General features: G+C 37.6%; 1 protein-coding gene across 4 annotated transcripts in view; it reads left to right on the top strand.

The window, feature by feature from the left end:
• The window catches only part of CLPR4 (CLP protease R subunit 4), a 170,300-nt gene that overhangs the window by 112,329 nt on the left and 39,811 nt on the right, over nucleotides 1-18,160 (top strand). For all 4 annotated transcript variants that reach the window (XR_016362224.1, XR_016362223.1, XR_016362225.1 and 1 more), the window contains exon 3: nucleotides 3,068-3,123. Coding sequence is in view for 1 of the 4 variants with exons in the window: in XM_089819878.1 (XP_089676004.1) it covers nucleotides 3,068-3,123 (56 nt within the window). In the remaining 3 variants the exon portion in view is untranslated. The remainder of the gene's footprint in view (nucleotides 1-3,067; nucleotides 3,124-18,160) is intronic.

The following is an 18,160-nucleotide window of genomic DNA, read 5'->3' as shown; positions in this document are numbered from 1 at the left end:
AAGGGATTAGGACTCAAATATGTGAACTGTTAAATGTTTTATGAATCAGTAATTGTATCTTAATTTAATCCAATTTAAATGCATAGTGACATATGTTAATCATTGGGAATTGGCAGCCTTGTAGTAGAGAATGTTACAAATTCCAATTTCCAAGTGCAATCCAAACCCTAGTTGGGAATTTCAGGGTAAACCAAGTAAAGACTTGGTCGGGAACATTACACACCTTTTTGAATTGTCACAATCCTTAATGAACCCTTTGAAGGAGTCACTTTACTTATTTTCTTCTCATTTCTTTTTTCTCTTTTATCAACTCTTCCTTTCTTCACACCTTCCATTTTCTTCTGTCCTCTCTCCCCCTTCAAATGAAGTCTTTTTTCCCTTTCTATTTCTCATGTTTGAGAGAGTCAACCTGTCATTTCATGCCTTTTGACCCTTCATTATCTTAATTAAATTTAATCATGCTATATTTAATTTTATTATTTTATATTTTTTAATTTGAATTTAATTTTATTCTTTTATATTTTGGTTTCATTATTGTTAATTATTAAATCCAATTTCAAAAAGGGGATATCATATATTCCCTCCTTTACTTAAAGTTACCATGTAATTTTTCTGCCAAGTTCTGGATTAAAATGTGTTTTAAATGAGAATCATCATTTTTTGCTGCTGACAAATTCTGCATTACATTTTTGAAATATCATCATTGGTTGAATCTTTCAAGCAGTTGAAGTCTTTGCACAATGATCGTGTCCATAGTATCAGCAGCTTATTTCCATAGTTGAGAATAATTGTCTGTGTTCATATTTTAAAGACCAAGATATCTTCTCTTGCCTAATAGAAATTGGGAAGATCGAGAATAATACCCAACATCCAAAGAAGAGGTTAGATTGTGATATTGCTATCAGGATTAACTGTGTAGTTTTTGAGTCAAACTCATTGACTCATGTTTCATGAGTAGTGATTCACACATGAATCCATCTCGCATTGACTTGCTGTGGAAATATCTCCTACTTATCATTGAATGATCTTAAGGGGCTTTCTAATGAATGGTTCATGAGGCACAACACTTGGTGAAGGTTTTGCAAATGGGGTTGCAAGCAGAGTGGGTTATCCATGGAGGAAACTCCGTAGTTAAGTGTGCTCAAGCTGGAGTAGTACTAGGATGGTTGATCTCCCGGGAAGTCCTGGGGCTTCACCTCTGTGAGCATCACCTATATCCAATGAGTGCTAAGTGTTCCATTTATTCCCATGAGAGATGGATTCATGTGTGAGTCACTACTCACGAAACATGGGTCAATGAGTGTCTCAAAAACTACACAGTTAATCCTGATAGCAGTACCACAGTTTGAGTTGGTGTGGAAATATCTCCTACTTATTAGAGGTTAGATTGTTCATGCTTGTCGATTTCATGACAAAAGCTTTGGCAGACAAATCGATCTCAGTGATAGCCTCAATAGTAGGTACATAGGGATCCTGCTGTGTATGTCCTGGGCATTGTGGGGGCACTCAGGTTCTCAATGAATCCTTCTGTGGGGCTTATCTGGGGATGAGCCTGAACCACACCCGGACCAGTACTGGGCCAACACATGTACACAGTTCAATCTGAAGGACATGGTAAAATAGGCAAGAAGCCAACCGGCAGACATTATTGTCTTTCACCGCATGGTTTTAGATCTAGAGGTTATCAAGGAAATTCAGGCTGGGCAAGTTCAGCTCCTGACTACACAGAAGATACAAACTCCAATCTTAGCTTTAGAGTGTTTGGCCCATGAGAAATCTGACTTGGATGCTGTATGGTTTGCAAAGTCAGCCAACGGGAAGCTTTTGGTTCAACTAATCTGCTTGTGCCATCACAGTGGACTTTTGTATTCAATACAATACTTATTCATTGCCTTTGGTAGATAAATATATTGGCTTTCATTTTAATGGATATTGTTCTCCAGATCCAAGTGGAGTTAAGCTGCAATGGAAGTTTTGCCAGAGTGAATGAACAGAGCAGAAGGCAGAGGTTTTGTAAAATCTTCAGTACTACAATTTTTTATTGTTCCGTTTTGGTTCGAGTGATACCTGTAATTTGCATGGTACTTGGTGGTAAATTGAATGAATAAAAAGGCATAATCCTTTTTTGTGCCGGAGTTTTTCGTGTTGTCTTTCTTTGCAGTCTATATGTTGTCTATTATATGTGTAGTAGCTGGTTTCCTTGTATATTTCTAGTTTCATTGTGGTAGCATGAACCCTTGGTGACGAGTGTTGCTTCTGTATGATTTGTTGAACATTAAGTATACTTTTATTTCTGTTACAGTTGTAGTAAGCCACTATAGAATCAATTCTTGTCAATGGTTTGTCTTGGTGAATTATTTTAGAACTGCTTAAATGTACTTGACTTTCTTAAACTTACATAGCAAAATAAGAAATAAGGTTAAAGAAATATGGAAGTTATGAGGATGTACGGTTGAGGTGGAGAAGTTTTCAATTTCAAGGTATTTGGTTCTGTACTTGATAGTGCTGGTTGTCAATATATTATGCTGAAAGCTTGCAATGATATTGATAGAAACAAGTATTCTTAGGTTAGTTTGGAAGTAGCACCATTATATGTCAGTGCATTTGTGAGACAATTGCAGTCAGTTGGGTAACAATATGAGTGGTGCCTATTGGTTTGCAGACTTGTAACCAATGTGAACTGTTTCCAGACAGATGTGCAGTGGAATATGTTTTGTGAATTCTGTTATGATCTGTGTGGCTGCTTTATTTTATGGCTAGCTCTGAGGTAGGAAATTCTATTGTATGGTTTTATTTGGGTGCTCATTTGAAGAGTACAATATCAAGGATTTGCAAGAAAACTATAAAGTTCTTTATAACATTTTGCAAATGTTTTAGGTTGAAACAAATCTAATGTCCTTTTAAAAGTGGATTGCCATCTTCTAAGATGAAGTGTCAAATAGTAGATATTCTAACCATTTATTGTTTAGATAATTATGGACGGAATGTGTTTGGATTCTAGACATTTTAGTTGTAAAGTGAAGCATTTGGTGCAACATAATTAAGTAATTTGCTCTTGGTTTTTCAGGGTGGGATAAAACTTGGAGAAGAATGCCAGGCTATTGCGCTTCATGATATTATGCTGTTAGCCTTCTTGTTATCACTTTTGGATTTTGATTCATTTCGTTATTTCTTTCTATGATTAATTGAACAATTGGTTAAATTTATTTTTATCTAATAAAATAGTTTTTTTGGCTCTTTACAGACATAAGCAACATTAGGCTTTCTTGTAGTTAAAGGACTTTCTATCACTTAAATAAATATATTATAATTAGATAAAGAGAATTGGAAAGCCAGTAGAAAAAAGACAAGAGGCTTATCTTTAAACCTGCCATTTCGACTGCTGTCTTTGTTTCTGTTTATTTTGAAGTAAGATAGCCTTCAAGTGGAGAACAAATATGCAAATAAGAGGATACTATAACATTTCAAGCAATTACTAGTCTATTGTGTATATAGTTAGATTACATATTAGTTTACTTATGCTGTACAATTAGTGACAAAAGTTGAGACTTGGTGGGTTGAGTAGTTTTGGGTAGATGTTGATGGTTGGGAATTCGACAGCAATTGTCATTCACTTTCTTGTAGTCAAGTCAAAGGAGTATGTTGCACAATAATTTTTTGATCCAATCTTGTATGAAGAGCATTAATGAATAAGGCACTTGATATAGCCTTTGATTGCATATGTTGTTTAGTATGTACTTTTCTATTTCAATTCTACATGAATAACATTATTTACTTTACCTTGTTGATTGCCCCATTTATAGAAGTAAACACTAAGCCTTGTTACCTTTTAATAAGGTGGGTTAAAATGATGATCTGATGTGACAACCAATAGAGGAACTTGTTGAGTGTATCTAGGAAAGAGAGGACCTATTAAATGAAGAATTTATAAAATTGTAGAACATATTAGTCAAAGAGCATGCATGAGAGGAAGTCAAGTGAAGCATAGTCTCATAACAACTTGTCCAATTTGTGATAACCCCAGCATAATGTCCCCTTTCCAGTATTGCTCTAAATCTAGCCTAAAATCACAAATTTTATTGAAATAAGAAATGAAAGATACATAAAGGTATAGCTTTACCATTTTTTAAATGCCTTTTATAAAATAAACATTGATTAAGTCCTGCAACCATATTTAATATTTATATTGGTGGACTAATCGCCAACATATCCCTTCGAGATTTATGACATGGTTTAACAACCTCCTGTGCCTTCTATAAGTCTAGTGGTTGTATTGGGCATTAATCGGTTGATCTTTCGGTGCAATGACAATCACCACTCTAATAGGTGGTATTGAAGCTTGGTAACAGGTTTGAATCCTCTCTGGCGACATTGAGGGGGGGATTGTTGGACTAATTGCCAATGTCTTACTTCAAGATTCGTGACATGGTTTAACAACCTTCCGTGTCTTCTATAAGTCGAATGGTTGTATCATACATTAATAGCTCAATCTTTTGGTGCAACAATAGTCACCACTCTAACACACACACACACATACATACTTACATATATAGTGATTCATAAATCTCAATTCTCTTTATTAGGGTTAGTAACCACACATATTAATACAAATACATATACTTATACCAATTTATAAGATATGTGCAATCCTAATAGTGTTTGAATGAAGGAGCATGATAGGATTGGCCTATGGCAATCTTCACACCTAGCCCAAGATTGGATATTCCACCCCTCTTGGCCTCAAGTATTAGGCACATTGGACATCCATCATAGGGTGGTCAACCAAGTGGGATGCTTGTATTTGCACTTCTTATCCATGTTTCCTTATATCCTATATCTACAAAATGGATTGATTGATGGATCTTTAGAAGAATCAATTGGTAACTGACATGAAGCTAAGAAAATTGAAGGGTCATAACACAGTTAAAAAGGACCATTTTGAAGTGCAACAAATGGATGGAGAAAGCTAAACATGCTAAGATGATTACTGCTCAAGCAAGAGAGAATTTGCAGAAGAGAAAGGAAAGGCATAGAAACATGGGTTCTCCAACAAAATCGGAAATGAGTGTTCAGGATGATCCTTGTGATCATGAACATGTAACTACATCAACCGTGTTAGTAATTTTGGTGGATGTTGTACCTCAGGTGTTAAATTCTTATGATCTTTTTCCTTCTTAGAAGGATAAGATAAGATAAATTTATTAATGTCCAACAAGAGACTACAAAGAGTGTTTAAGAAACTGAAAGTGTACAACAAGGAAATAACCAATAGTAAGAACATGAAATAGTGCCTAGGGAAAGAACAAGAAATAAAGCAAAAGAACTGGAAAGAGAAATTATAAACCCGTCCCAAACAAGAAGCAATCCAACACCGAAGGATACAGTCTAGAGTGAGAGTGAACCCTAGGCTGTCATAGAGAAGTACTGGAGGTGGAGCATTGCTGCTGAGTGTAGTCTCTACAAGGCCTCATAAACCTAGTGTTATTAGAAGTAGGACTGCGTCTGCTTCGTGCCTCGAGCCAAGGACATGTGAGTGAAAAAGGAGGTGATAAGCTGAATCAAAGTCTGACTCGATGGGAACTAAAGCTGTAGAGTATGGTCACGAAGCCACGTGGCCTCTTGGAGATAGGGCACAAGAAACTGGTGGTCGGTGTATTTGAAAAATGAAGAAAGGGATGTGCACACTTTGAAAAGGTAGAAAAACCTCTCCCTGATCTCGTAAAAGATAGGACAATGGAAAATAAAGTGTAACTCCGTTTCTGCCTCCTCTGAAGTGTAAAGGTAACAAATCTAATCCTCTTTGTCAACTTGTTGGTTTGTTTGGATGTAGAGCTGATAGGAGCCAACTCTAAAAGAACCAAAAGAAATGTGGAGGGCATAAAACCAATGACGAGCAAGATTCAAAGGGCCCACAATAACCCCATCCTGAATATCTAAATAGTGCTTATTGTAAAAGGCTATCCTTGGACGAAGCCCCTTAGAGGATTTCTCAACGTCGTCAGATTATATTGTCTATAGATGTCGAGCTTGACGTGCCCATCAAAATAAAAATAGGCTAGGTAAGAGTATTTGTGACAACCATTAACCGATTTCGCAAATCCTCAAAGATAGTGAAGGAACCAAACTAGATCGAAGATGGCCCCGAGCTTGAAAGGATGGGCTCTAAACTTGGCTAAAATGACGTTGTAAGGAGTAGACTGATGACACCTAATGATACACCAGAGAATAAGTGTTTGGACTCGTTCGATCGAAACCTAATTAGACTTCAGAAGAGAGGGCCCCCACAGAATAAAGCTGTAGAGAACGATTGGTCTGAGCAAGGAGTTTAGGAGTGACAACTTGGATGTGGTGTCCTCAAAGTGATTTTTGAAGCATTGTCTCTCTAGGAAAACTAGGAAGCCTAACCCCTTGTTGACACAGGGCTACATGGAAGGTCTCATATTGAAACAGGGTCGAGAGAACTTAACCCCTAGATAAGTATAAAAGGATGAGATCTGAATCTCGATGCCTTGAAAGTAGAAGTAGAGATGGGAGGTCTCCAAGCAATTAAGCGCCATTACTTGGGTTCTTCGCAGGTTCACAACCAACTGCCGCAAATCATAAAATGAAGCCAAACCATCAAGCAATTGTTGATGGTTGAAATATTCCAAACTAGATATTTACTCAATTTCTCTTTCAACAATATATTCAGAACTAAACATATGCAGATTGTATTACAAAATACAATAAAAACTAGCAGAACTCCAACAGATATTAAAACCGTTCTTTCTTGAATGATAATCAGGATTCAATCAGATGAACATGTGTTACAAACCAATAATATGAAAACCAGGAAACTCTTATAACTCCTTAAAATGTGTTATTGCATTATACAACAGCAATACAATAACCAGCACTAAAAAATCCAATCTTAAATACAGTTTAACAATCAGATTGGAATACTAAGATAAGAACTTGTAAGTGCATTCGAAACACCTGAATTGATATCTCCACGGACAATGGGTTTGCATCCATTGTCTGCCAGTACAAGGAGCTACGTCTTCACACTGGTTGAAACCTGAAGCTTTCCTAATATACTCGCAAGAGAGAATTGAAATCTGAATAACAAAATCAGGCATATGCAAATGAATGAGTCTCAACTCCTTTTATCTTTACAGCTGTGACTCTTCGACTCCCTTCCTGGCCTTTCATCTTATCTTTCTTTTTGTCCTTTTTAGCCCACTTTATAATATTAACTTGACCTTTTAAAATTTGAGTCCACTCTCTCCAAGTGAATTTTAATATTATACAAATATGTGGTTAACTTTTCTAATGTCCCAAAAAGGGGACATTACAATGGTCCTTCAAGGAGGAGGCCAAGAGAATCACATCGTCATCAAACAAAAGGATGAACATCAAAATTTGGTGTAAGTGACAACCATCGTCGAGGAGCAAAAAATCTTGAAGGAAAGCCTTGAGCTCATCTATGTAAATACCAAAGTGGGAGAGAGAGGGAAATCCTGCTTCATCCCAATGATGCTTTGGATAGGGTTGGAGAAGGCCTAAGGAGTCTTGAACCTTCTCACCATGCTTCGTAAAGTCTCATGATAGCTGCTAGGAGTCTTAGAAATCCTAATACCTCTGTGTAATATCCACGTTATAAAATAAATAAAATATTAAAACTTTGTATGTGGGACCGATCGATTTAGCATATCTTGGGGCCCATTTTATATATTATCTATTTGTAGGTGTTTTCCATGTCATGTGTTGGCATGTTGTTTCTACTTGAAGAGTTTTTTCTCTAACGGGGTATATATGTTTGTCGAATTATATGTTGTAGGATGCAACTTGGATTATGTTTAGTGTATTGCAAATTCTAGTTGGAATTCTGCTATGTTTGCCATTTCGGAAGTGATAGACCTTACCTATTCGGCTAGTGCAGTTACGGTAGGATTTTGGCCTACCTTATTTTTCTTGCTTCACTTTGCTTGAATCTAGCAAATCCAAGTGTCATCTTTGTGAATATAATTTTGTGTTTCGGTGACATTGCTATATCTCTATGTTTGGGGTACATATTTGTGTTTGGTGAATATTTCGTGCATGTTTGGTTGATTCATATCCGTTTCAGCATTGTCAAATATCACACTAAGTCTTCCTGACTTTGGCAACTCCACCCTTACAGCGTGCTAGCCATCCCATGTATGACTTACTAGCCATCCCTTGTATGGCTTGTTAAGTTTCCACTGTTTGACCAACACCCCTCCATCTCACTACAGTATGACAACCTAGCCTTTGTACATCATTGTTCAGACCCCTCCGTCATGACAGCTTATGTCACCGTTCTTCCAACTTCGTATGCCACCCCCCATCAAAACTGTATGCCACATCCTTGTTTTCTCACCGTACGACTATTGTTGCATTGTATGTCAAAAACTTGTCTCGCTTCATCGTACGATAACTCATCTCTTTGGTGTACCCATTCGTCAACACCCTCCTCTGTCGTATACTGCAAGGTTACAACCGCACTGTTCATGCCACCTTCCATGTACAGTCTTCGTTGTTTCTTAAGTTGTACGACCTAATCAAGCTGTCATTGTCAACACTGTACAGGTCTGTTTGAAGCCAATGTTCTTCATCGTATAGATTCTCTCTCTCCACCATACAAACCCACTATCTCCAGCTGATGTTTGGAAATTAGCATTGGGATCATTACACTCTGAGTCTCTAAGGAAGAGTTATCTGAGGAACAGAGTCAAATGCTTTGCGGAAGTCCACAAAATAGTAGTAGACTTTCGCTGAGTAGTGCCAAGTCCCCTCAATTAGTAGGGTGCAAAGTTAGGATGTGGTCCATGATCTAAAAATATGTTTGGAAGTTAGCCTACTCTCTCGCCTAACAATGTCGCACATGAAGCTCTTTGGATAAAATAGTGTTTAACATGGTGGCATAGAGTTTGGCAAAAGTGTGCCCAACCATAATGGTCCTATAGTTGTTAGGGTACAAGACTAGCCCAGTCTTATGAATCGAATAAATCATATGCCATGACCAAGTGTTAGGGAAACCAGTACAAACCACTCTATTATAGAGCATTGTGAGGAAGGAGCCCAAAATTGATACCAAGCTTGAAGAATTCTGTCTGGAACTCTTCCTTATTTCTAGTCTTGCTATTATTCATGAATCTAACCACCCCACTGATGTTGGAGAAAGTGATGAAATGGCAATGAGGCAAAAGTGAGGTGGATGGGGGCTGGCTAGGGATATCATAGAGAGTGGAGGTGTGCAAGACCAGAGAGAAATGATCCAGGGTGGAAGGGTGGGAGGTGGCGAGGAAACAAAGTATGCTAGAAGTGCTTAGGGGATTGCAGGAGAGAGGCACAAAGGGATTTGCACTGGATCATGAAATAGGTCTGCTTCTTGGGCCGAAGGAAATGAGGGTAAGTGAGCCTCAACTGGTGAAAAGATAGAGAGTGAGTGGAGAAGGCTGATTGAACCAAGCAGTGAAAATACTTGTAGTCAAAACATTGGCTCATAGGACATATACTCCTGCACTTGGAACTAAGAGAATAAGAGGTGGTGCAGTGGAGAATGGAGAGGAGAGCGGAATACCAAAGAGTAGTCACAAGAAAGTTGAACACGGTGGGGCATCTTCGGACTAAATGAAGGAAGTCTAGGCGAGGAGCCGTCTATGATAGAGGACAAAGAGAAGCAAAAGGTGGGGGAGGGGCCCGACATGGAAGGTGGGGGAGGAGGGCAATGAGGTGAGGTGGGAGGCGGGGAGACCTTGATGGTAAGGTTGAGTAGGGTGTGATCGGCCATGGGGAGACAAGAAATAGTGAAGCAATTGATGGAGGGAATGAAGGAGGTATAACAGAGGGTGTAATCCTCAACACTTGCGTCATCACAGTGGGGCCAACAAGTAAATAAATTGGATCCAAGAAAGCAAGGGCTCCCATTTAGGATCACCAAGTTTAAGGTCTCACAAAGCTAAAGTAGATGAAATTGTATCTCATAAGGGGTCCATGACTTTCCTCAGAGGAGCACTGTAAACCAAGAATGATAGAATCCGTTTCAAATTTACAAATTGAATTAGGCCCACGGTCGTGGAGGGGGGTCTAGTAGTCTCTAGTCCCTGAATTAAAATCCCCTAGAATGATGATGTCCCCCAAGGTTGAGAGCTCGGTAATGTACTCATGTAAGTCCTCGTAAGGGTCTTTGTGCTCATCATTGTGAAGAACATAGGGTTAAAAGTAGCAAGCCTCAATGAAGATGTCTATGTAATGTGGTATTACATTTGATACAGATCCACATAAATCTAGTCAACTGTCAGCATGAGACACAAAGGTCGTGTTGAAGAGGCAATCTCTGATCAAACAAGCAACACCATTCAATTCCCAACTAGGTTGAGGGGAATCTTGAATAATAGCTCTGAGGTTCTTGATAACAACCCACTTCCCACTGACTCTAGAAGTTTCTAGGAGTATTTCAACTCAGCCACTTGTGATTTAGCGAGATCCTAATCAAGGTAAATCTTAGTAGGAAGAGTGAAAAGTTTCCTCCTTGCTCTAAGAACCTGAAGCTGATTGGTCAAAGTAAGGAACCAGAGAAAGAGGGTGCCGTTAAGGCCAACCCATGGTCTGTCGAGTGTGATATGTATAATACCCAGCTTGTTCCTGAGAAAGGAGTAACCTGCTGGGATAGGGCTGATAGAGGGAAGCCCCAAAATCTCAAATTGAGTTTGTGAGCATGATTAATATGCTCATCCCCTAAACTATCCTGGACAATCTTTTCCACAATAGAAAGGGGTGCAGAGATGGCGTTGTTACAAATAGAGGGCCAAGATTCCATCAGCTTTTTCGTTTCTGTCATCACAGAAGTCTGTTTGTTAAGTAGTCCGGGCTGTTTGTGTTTATAACTGCAAATCTCATGGAATTGTTCAGCATTGGAATCAACTTGCTTTTTAATGTCTATTGTTTTGGTGGCCATAGTCACAGAGAAGTCTTTAAGTTGCAAAGTATTGGAGTCAACATGTTGATTTAGACCAGTCAGAAGCTCTGAGAGGAACTAGAAAGTATCAATAAACATTGATTTTTCAGCTTCCAGCTTGGTCGTACAGTCAATAAGCGTCTGGTGGGTAATAGGCGGTGTTTGGGTTTGAGGTGGAGTTTCCATATATTGAGCAGAGAATGCCCATATTGCAAGGTTTCCACAATGACAAAGCAGAGAGCACTAAGAAAGTGTAACAGACAACAAGGTTAAGCTGTGCAGTCAAGACAACAGAACCCGAAGATTAGGAACAAGAACAAACAACAACAGCAGGAGACTTAACAAAACACACGGGCAGGGCCACCCTAGGAATGGACAGGAGCAAACCGTGAACAACACCTGCAACAGAAACTGGAAACAAGTAGCATCCAAGCAACAACTACCATGAACCACACAGAGAAACTGCCTAACCCAACAGGCAGAGAGAAGCAAGAACGCAGGTCCGCGTGGAGGCTAGAAAGGCACAGGCAGAAATGAACAAGAACATGCAGACCCCTTCCTGTGGCTAGCAAAAATGACTGAAATGAAAAGCACAAGGAATTCACTGTGCCATTTTACAATATCTAGAACTTGTTTTTCTGCCAAATACTCTACCAAGCATGCAAATGCCAGGATCCCAAAGCTGAACATCATCTTTAGCATCAATCACCGAAAAAATAGGAGAATCATTCTGGCAATCTTGGGCCGGGAGGACTTTTAATGTCCCTTGAGGACAAGCAGTCTTGGAATGGGAGGACTTGTAATCTCTCAAAATAATGACTCAATAAACGATTATTTAATATTAGTTCAATAATATAAACTAATATTAAATACTGATAAAGTCCTAATTAAAGATTTCAATAAAAATTCTTTATTAATATCAGTTATCTTAATATAAACTAATAATTAGTAATTTATTAAAAGATTGGTTTCAGGGTAGCTTCTTATGGGAATGTGTCCCTTTAAAAGGCAATCTGGAGGATGTGGGAGGCAGAGAGTTTTATCGAAGAATGAAGTTTAAATCTCATAACTCGAACCAAGTTCCCACTGCATCAATGAAAAGATTGATCTAGGAGTAGAAGAAGAAGCAGATGAAACGGTTACTAATTGGTGATGAGTGATGTTGGGGGACAATTTTCAGAGTCAGAAATAATTAAGATCTATGCTTGCACCTTATTCGTTGTTGTTCCTAGTTGCAAGTTGACAGTTACAATGTGAAGGTGGCGTGATCAGTGAGTCCTGAATGATTGGTTAGAAATGCTGGAACAAGATATTGGAAGTTGTTGGTCTTCCGACAGGTACAATACTTATCCCCTAGTGAAAGGGGCTCTTATTGTCAGTCGTTCCTTCCAGATCGCATAACAGCAGGTAGCAGGGCAAAAGTTGTCTTCCTGATTGATATACAACTGCAGTAGAAAGGAGAATTTGTACATGTAGCCATCTGAAGGTTGGGAGATCAACGTTGAAGTTAATTGGAAGTTGCCTGTACCAGGATGGCGATACATACTGAAACCACAATAGAAATATTCCCAGCCATGTAAAAATCCAGATGTTAGTGGAGGGACTGGAGCACATTTGTTTATCGAAAGAGCAAATAAGGTATGTGCAACTGCCACCCATTTTCAGGTAGTGACTTGGGATAGAAGTGTTAGAAGCTGTTGTGACAAAACATTCCAGATGTTTCAGTCTTTGCATAGTATTCATACTATAGCAATGGAGATAACAGAAGCAAGGGAACTATTGGGTTTGATTTGACATGTTTAAGTTGATTGTTTGAGGTGCCATTCCTAGTATGAATACAAAGAGTGTGGAACGATGGATTGTTGTGAAACCTGATTGAACACGTCAGTAGGGTGTAGAGTTTGGACACATGAGCAGACACATTGGCACAATCCAAAGTCAACTTTCCAAAGCCAATACTCCGGGTGCATGCGAACAACTCAATTAAATCTACAAGAAAGATATGTATAACTTACATATTATAAATGCTATTAAAACTGCTGGGAAATAAATGTCAAATTCTGTAGTCTATTCATTGTTATTGAATTCTGGAAATAACAAATGAGGCTGGAGGTTTGCATTCTTCTGTTGTTTAATCTGAATGATCTTGTATGTTGGACAAGTAATTCTAACCATCTTCCTCTCAGATCGAAATACAAACCGTAGAAATACTCAGGAATCAGAACTATGCAATCTGCATAAGAAGTGTTTGACGAAATGTTATACCCATAAAACTGCTAAGACCAAGACAGGATAACCAGGGGATTTTATTGTGGTATCAGAGCTTAAGTCCTACCGGCCTGTAGGTTAAAAATCTGAGATTAAATATGGGGCGAAAAGAAAGATCTTGGTTGGTTAGAGCACTGCAAGAAGTTGGTGACTGTAGGTTAAAAATGTGAGATTAAATATGGGGTCAGAAGAAAGATCTTGGTTGTTTAGAGCACTGCAAAAAGTTGGTGACTAGCTTTGAAACTATCTACCAAGAAATATTGTTTATAACATCTTGAATGAACTGGAAGGATGCTTGAGTTTAGTGGAACAGTCACCTTTGCACCTTTTACAAACTTATTTTATTCCAGTGAAATTTTCTTTGAAGCAAGATTAGTTGATGCTTTTAGATGCAGGGGTATATTAATGGTTACTTCATGCATTGGTCAAGTTTTGAGAATATTAGCACCACATGTTCCCTCTGATGATGAGACCATGAAGAAGGTATTGGTCTTGATGATATCATTCAAGGATGTTATTAAATTGAACAATTCCTGCTTTTATCTTTGTGTGACATTCCATTATTGTCTTCCCCCACCTTAATTGATATATGATTTCTGTATCACTTATTGACTTGCAATAGCTATAGTTCTCAACTGTTTCCGTTATAGAAAGATATTCTTGTTATCAATTATATAAGGGTGTTCCTCTCCTTTAGTTTACACACAATTGTTGGAAATGTTGTCATTGATGCCCAAGTTGTGAAGATGACGTTGTCCTTGATGTCAAAGAAAATATTCAAGTATGTGATACACATGATCATGAAAATTCTGTATAAGATTGATGATAAACATACAACACAAGGATTAATGCTTATGATGGTATTAATGCTCAAAGCAGCATCGTGGTGTTATCATGAAAATAAGGTAAGTGGCTTATATGAGAAGTACAAAATTTAAGTTGACAAAGAATAGTGACTTGGTAACAGCAAAGAAGAATGTTTTATAAGGCATAACAAACAAAATGGGATATGAAGCAAATCTGTATGAAATAAGGGCATCACTCTACCTCTTGGAGGAGCAAATTAACACTTTTTAAAATGTGATAAATTGGCTATGACTATTATCATGAGACACAAATACAAAATTATTGATTGGGTGGATGTCAGTCTTCAAAATAATCATTTGATCACCATAGTTGTGGAAACTCATTTCATATGCTCAGTGCTGTTCCTTATAACAAATATCTACAATTATGAATAAGTTGTTAATTGATAGGAGCTGGTCCATTTTCTTGGCTATTAGCAGATAAATTCCATAATATAAGTATGATGGCAAGACCATGCGATAGGGGAAATATTTATAATGTTTTTCTTTTATCAAGAGCTACTTATTTTTATGATTCCTCTAATCAATGAGGTCACAAAGACACATCCTTCAATACTTTTCTTGTTGCCAATTCAATTCTTTACAGTGATAGAATATATTATATAGTTGTTGATTTAGAGCTTTATAGAATAATCTAGTGACCTTAATATTGTACTAACATTTTGACTGTCAACGTGATGCAATTCCTTCTCAATTTTAGATGATTGGAGCATTTAGGGGTTAGCAAACGTGAGCTATATATTGTCGTCAGATGCATTGTTGTGCACCACAAGCATATGGGGTTATACCCGTTTCATTGGCATTCACTATTGATGTAAAAGAAAGAAGTCAAAAATATAATCAATTACAAACAATCAATATGCTGAAGGAATTGTATTGCAAATCACTAGTCCTCAACCATGGAGATTCATGCAGGAGTATCCCTAGGCCGTTAGCAATCATGCATTAACCAAAAATATAAGTTTGTTTTTAGTTCTTGTTTGTTCTGGTTCTTGTGCTCTTCAAGTCGATTCTTCAGTTCTCACTTTGAATTTTGCATAGCTGTGGCTTTGTTCTAGGCTTTCAGTAGATTCTGTCTCTAGGTTCACATCTTGATTTGTTTTTTCCTGATGGAGATTTCTTTAGTTTGGGTCCTATCCTATGTGTTGTTCTTGTTCTAATGGTCAAATTGGGTTCCCTGATCTTTCAAAGTTGTTTCACGGTTGGCGAACCTTAACAAAGCATTGTTTGATGTTCTTACGTTCATGACTGAACTCCTTGTACGATCTCATGATTTTTTATCCTTATTCAGGGTTCTTATGGATTTAGGTCTTGCCCTATATGATGTGATACATTTCTTCTTTCTTGGAGAATACGATCAGTCTGGCTGACTTGTGGCCTGTGATCATGTATATACTTGTGGTAGTTGTTCCTTTGTAGGTAGGAGAGCAAGGAGAGAGTTTAGAGCTTGAAGTAGTTAAGCTTTTCGATTTTGATTTTCTGATGTAACTAAACATGTACACCAGGATAATGTAAACTAGGTGTTGCAGGGCAGTTTGATGTAAATCCTTGATTTTGAGATAATAAGAAGATCAATTTAGTATGTCCATTATGCTGTATTATGTCTGAGATTGTTATTTCTGCTGTGTTGACTTATGCTGCTTGGTTTGGACCATCTCCTTTGCATAAAATCTTGCCATGACTGCTTCAAGTGCTATCATAGCAATATTCATGATTGTGTGGTAGCGGATCAGAGTTCTTGAGCTTATGAAGCTCCAGATGTATTTGTTGTGAGATGACAGATTGGGGATCTGACTCGCAATTGCAGAGGACTTGCACAATCAGATTGCAGAAAGATTATTGGTCAGTTGGTAATCTGTTTTGAGCTAGGACATTCTAGATGTGAATAGATTGCCAAGAAAGAGGCAGATTGCAAGTGTGTTCGATAGATTGTTGTGTGAGAGGTAATTGGCACCTGGTAATTAGATCATTGAAGTTGAGGCAATTGCATCGAAGGACTGGAAGGATGCTGCCTAGAAGGATGAACTCTAGAAGGTTGAAACAAATGATGGAGGAATTAAAAAAATGAGATGACTGAAAGTCATTATGTTTTGATTAGATTATGATGGAATCTTGAGACTTGGGATGACTACAAGGAAGCTGTTGAAGATCTTGAGACTGTTGATGTTGAGATCCCTGCAAAAGAAGAAAGATAGTAGAGGGCTATGACACAAATGGGCAAGAGTCATAAAATTTATGTTTCTAATTTGTTTGGTTCATTACATCTTGAGGATTTGATAGATTGGATTGGTGAAGTAGAAGATTACTTTGAGCTTGAGTATATTATAGATCCACAAAGAGTTAGGTGAGCACAAAATAGATTGAAGGGTCATGTTGCCTCATGGTAGAAAGAATTGCAAAACGGTAGGGAAGATAATAGTGCCTTATGGTGGAAAGAATTGCAAAACGATAGGGAAGATAATAGTGAATTGAAAATCACTAGATGAGGGTAATGGTTTCTATACTTAAGGCTAAATTCATATATAAGGATTATGAATTAGAACTATTCAAGAAGGTGCAACACTTGAAACAAAAGGACTTAAGTTGGAGTGATTAAACCAAGGAGTTCTACAAGATGACAATCGGATTTGGACACCAAGAATTATCTAGAGAAAAGGTAGCTCGGTATATTGATGGTCTAAGATATAATATCTAGGATGAGTTAAGTATGTTAAGGATCAATTCAGTTGTGGATGCTTATTAGTAGGCATTGAAGGCAAAAGATAAGTTGAAGAGGAAACAATGTGACCCTAGGGGAAGGGAGAAACAAGTTGGTAACTTAAGCATGTTAGAGAAGAAGGTTAATTTAATTTCATTTTTTAAATTACCTTTTCTTCCTTCTTAAGATTTCTCCTTTATGTGTTTTTGCATTCACATTTAATAATTAATTAGTAATTATTAAATGGCTTTTACCTCTTAGGGGTGCCCTTTTAGGGTTTTGATCTCCTTCATAAGGACTGATCGGTTGTAATTTCATTCATTCTGTTTTGCACAAGTAATTCAATCTTCTTATTTATCGAGCAAATCCTTCTTTCTCTGCCTTTCTTTCTTCCTTGTAACAGGTTATTTGCATGCAGGATATCTAGGGATCTATGAATTTGTTCATCATCAAATTCTACATGGTATCAAGGCCTTGCCTGTAGTTGCTTGTTCTTGTTTGAAGAAAAAGAAGAACGAGAATTTGACAGAATAGATCTGGCTTTTTCCAGTTTTTTTCTTTTTTGTTCAAATAGGGGGGTCTCTAAAATTTGGAGCTCTTTGAGTCCAAACGAACATCATGGTTGCATTCAGAAGATGTCAAAACCCCTATTTTTATATAAATTTTTTCCAATTTAGACACAGTTGACTAGTAAGACAACAAATTTGTTTCCAAATTTGGGCACACTTCCTGAGGCAACGATTTATTTTTAATTAAAAAATAAATCAGAAATTAAAAAAAACAAATCCTTTTTAAAAAAGAAAGGGGCATTGTTGTAAAACATTTTTTAAACAAGTGCTTTCTTTATTAAAAAAGAAGTGTTTTCTTTTTTAAAACAAAAATCATGTGAGGCTGCATCATCAAAGTATGTCTGCATCAGAAAGTACGCAGGTACTGATAGACCTACATAGATGCTGATGTCAGCAGGGCGCAGGTGCTGATGCCATCAATTTTGGGCTGAAATTTGACGGCCTTCAAGTTGTCATGTGTTTGATTTGTTTTGTTCTAAAGACCGTGTTGTTTTTTTCGCTCTAACTTGAGCATACGGAGTTGTTTTTTTGATCCGAAAGAAGCGCCATAAAGCTGATTTAGAGACGGAGATGATGGTGAAGGTATATTTGGGATTTTTTTCCAGTTTGGTACTTGGTTTTATGCTTTAAGTCCGTTGATGACTTCTATCTTTTGGGGGGCATAACTTCTTCATTATAGCTCCGTTTTTTGATCCAGAAAAAGCGTTAGAAAGCTCTTCACGAGCCCTTTTCGGATTCTCTTCTGTTTTTCATCAGTATTCATCAGAGGTACATGTTATTCTAAATTGAAGTTCTTTTG

Source organism: Cupressus sempervirens, chromosome 3 (genome assembly GCF_028749045.1).
Source record: "Cupressus sempervirens isolate cs-2001-9-10 chromosome 3, ASM2874904v1, whole genome shotgun sequence".
In the NCBI taxonomy this organism is placed as follows: Eukaryota; Viridiplantae; Streptophyta; class Pinopsida; order Cupressales; family Cupressaceae; genus Cupressus; species Cupressus sempervirens.
This window is presented reverse-complemented; position numbering and strand designations above follow the sequence as displayed.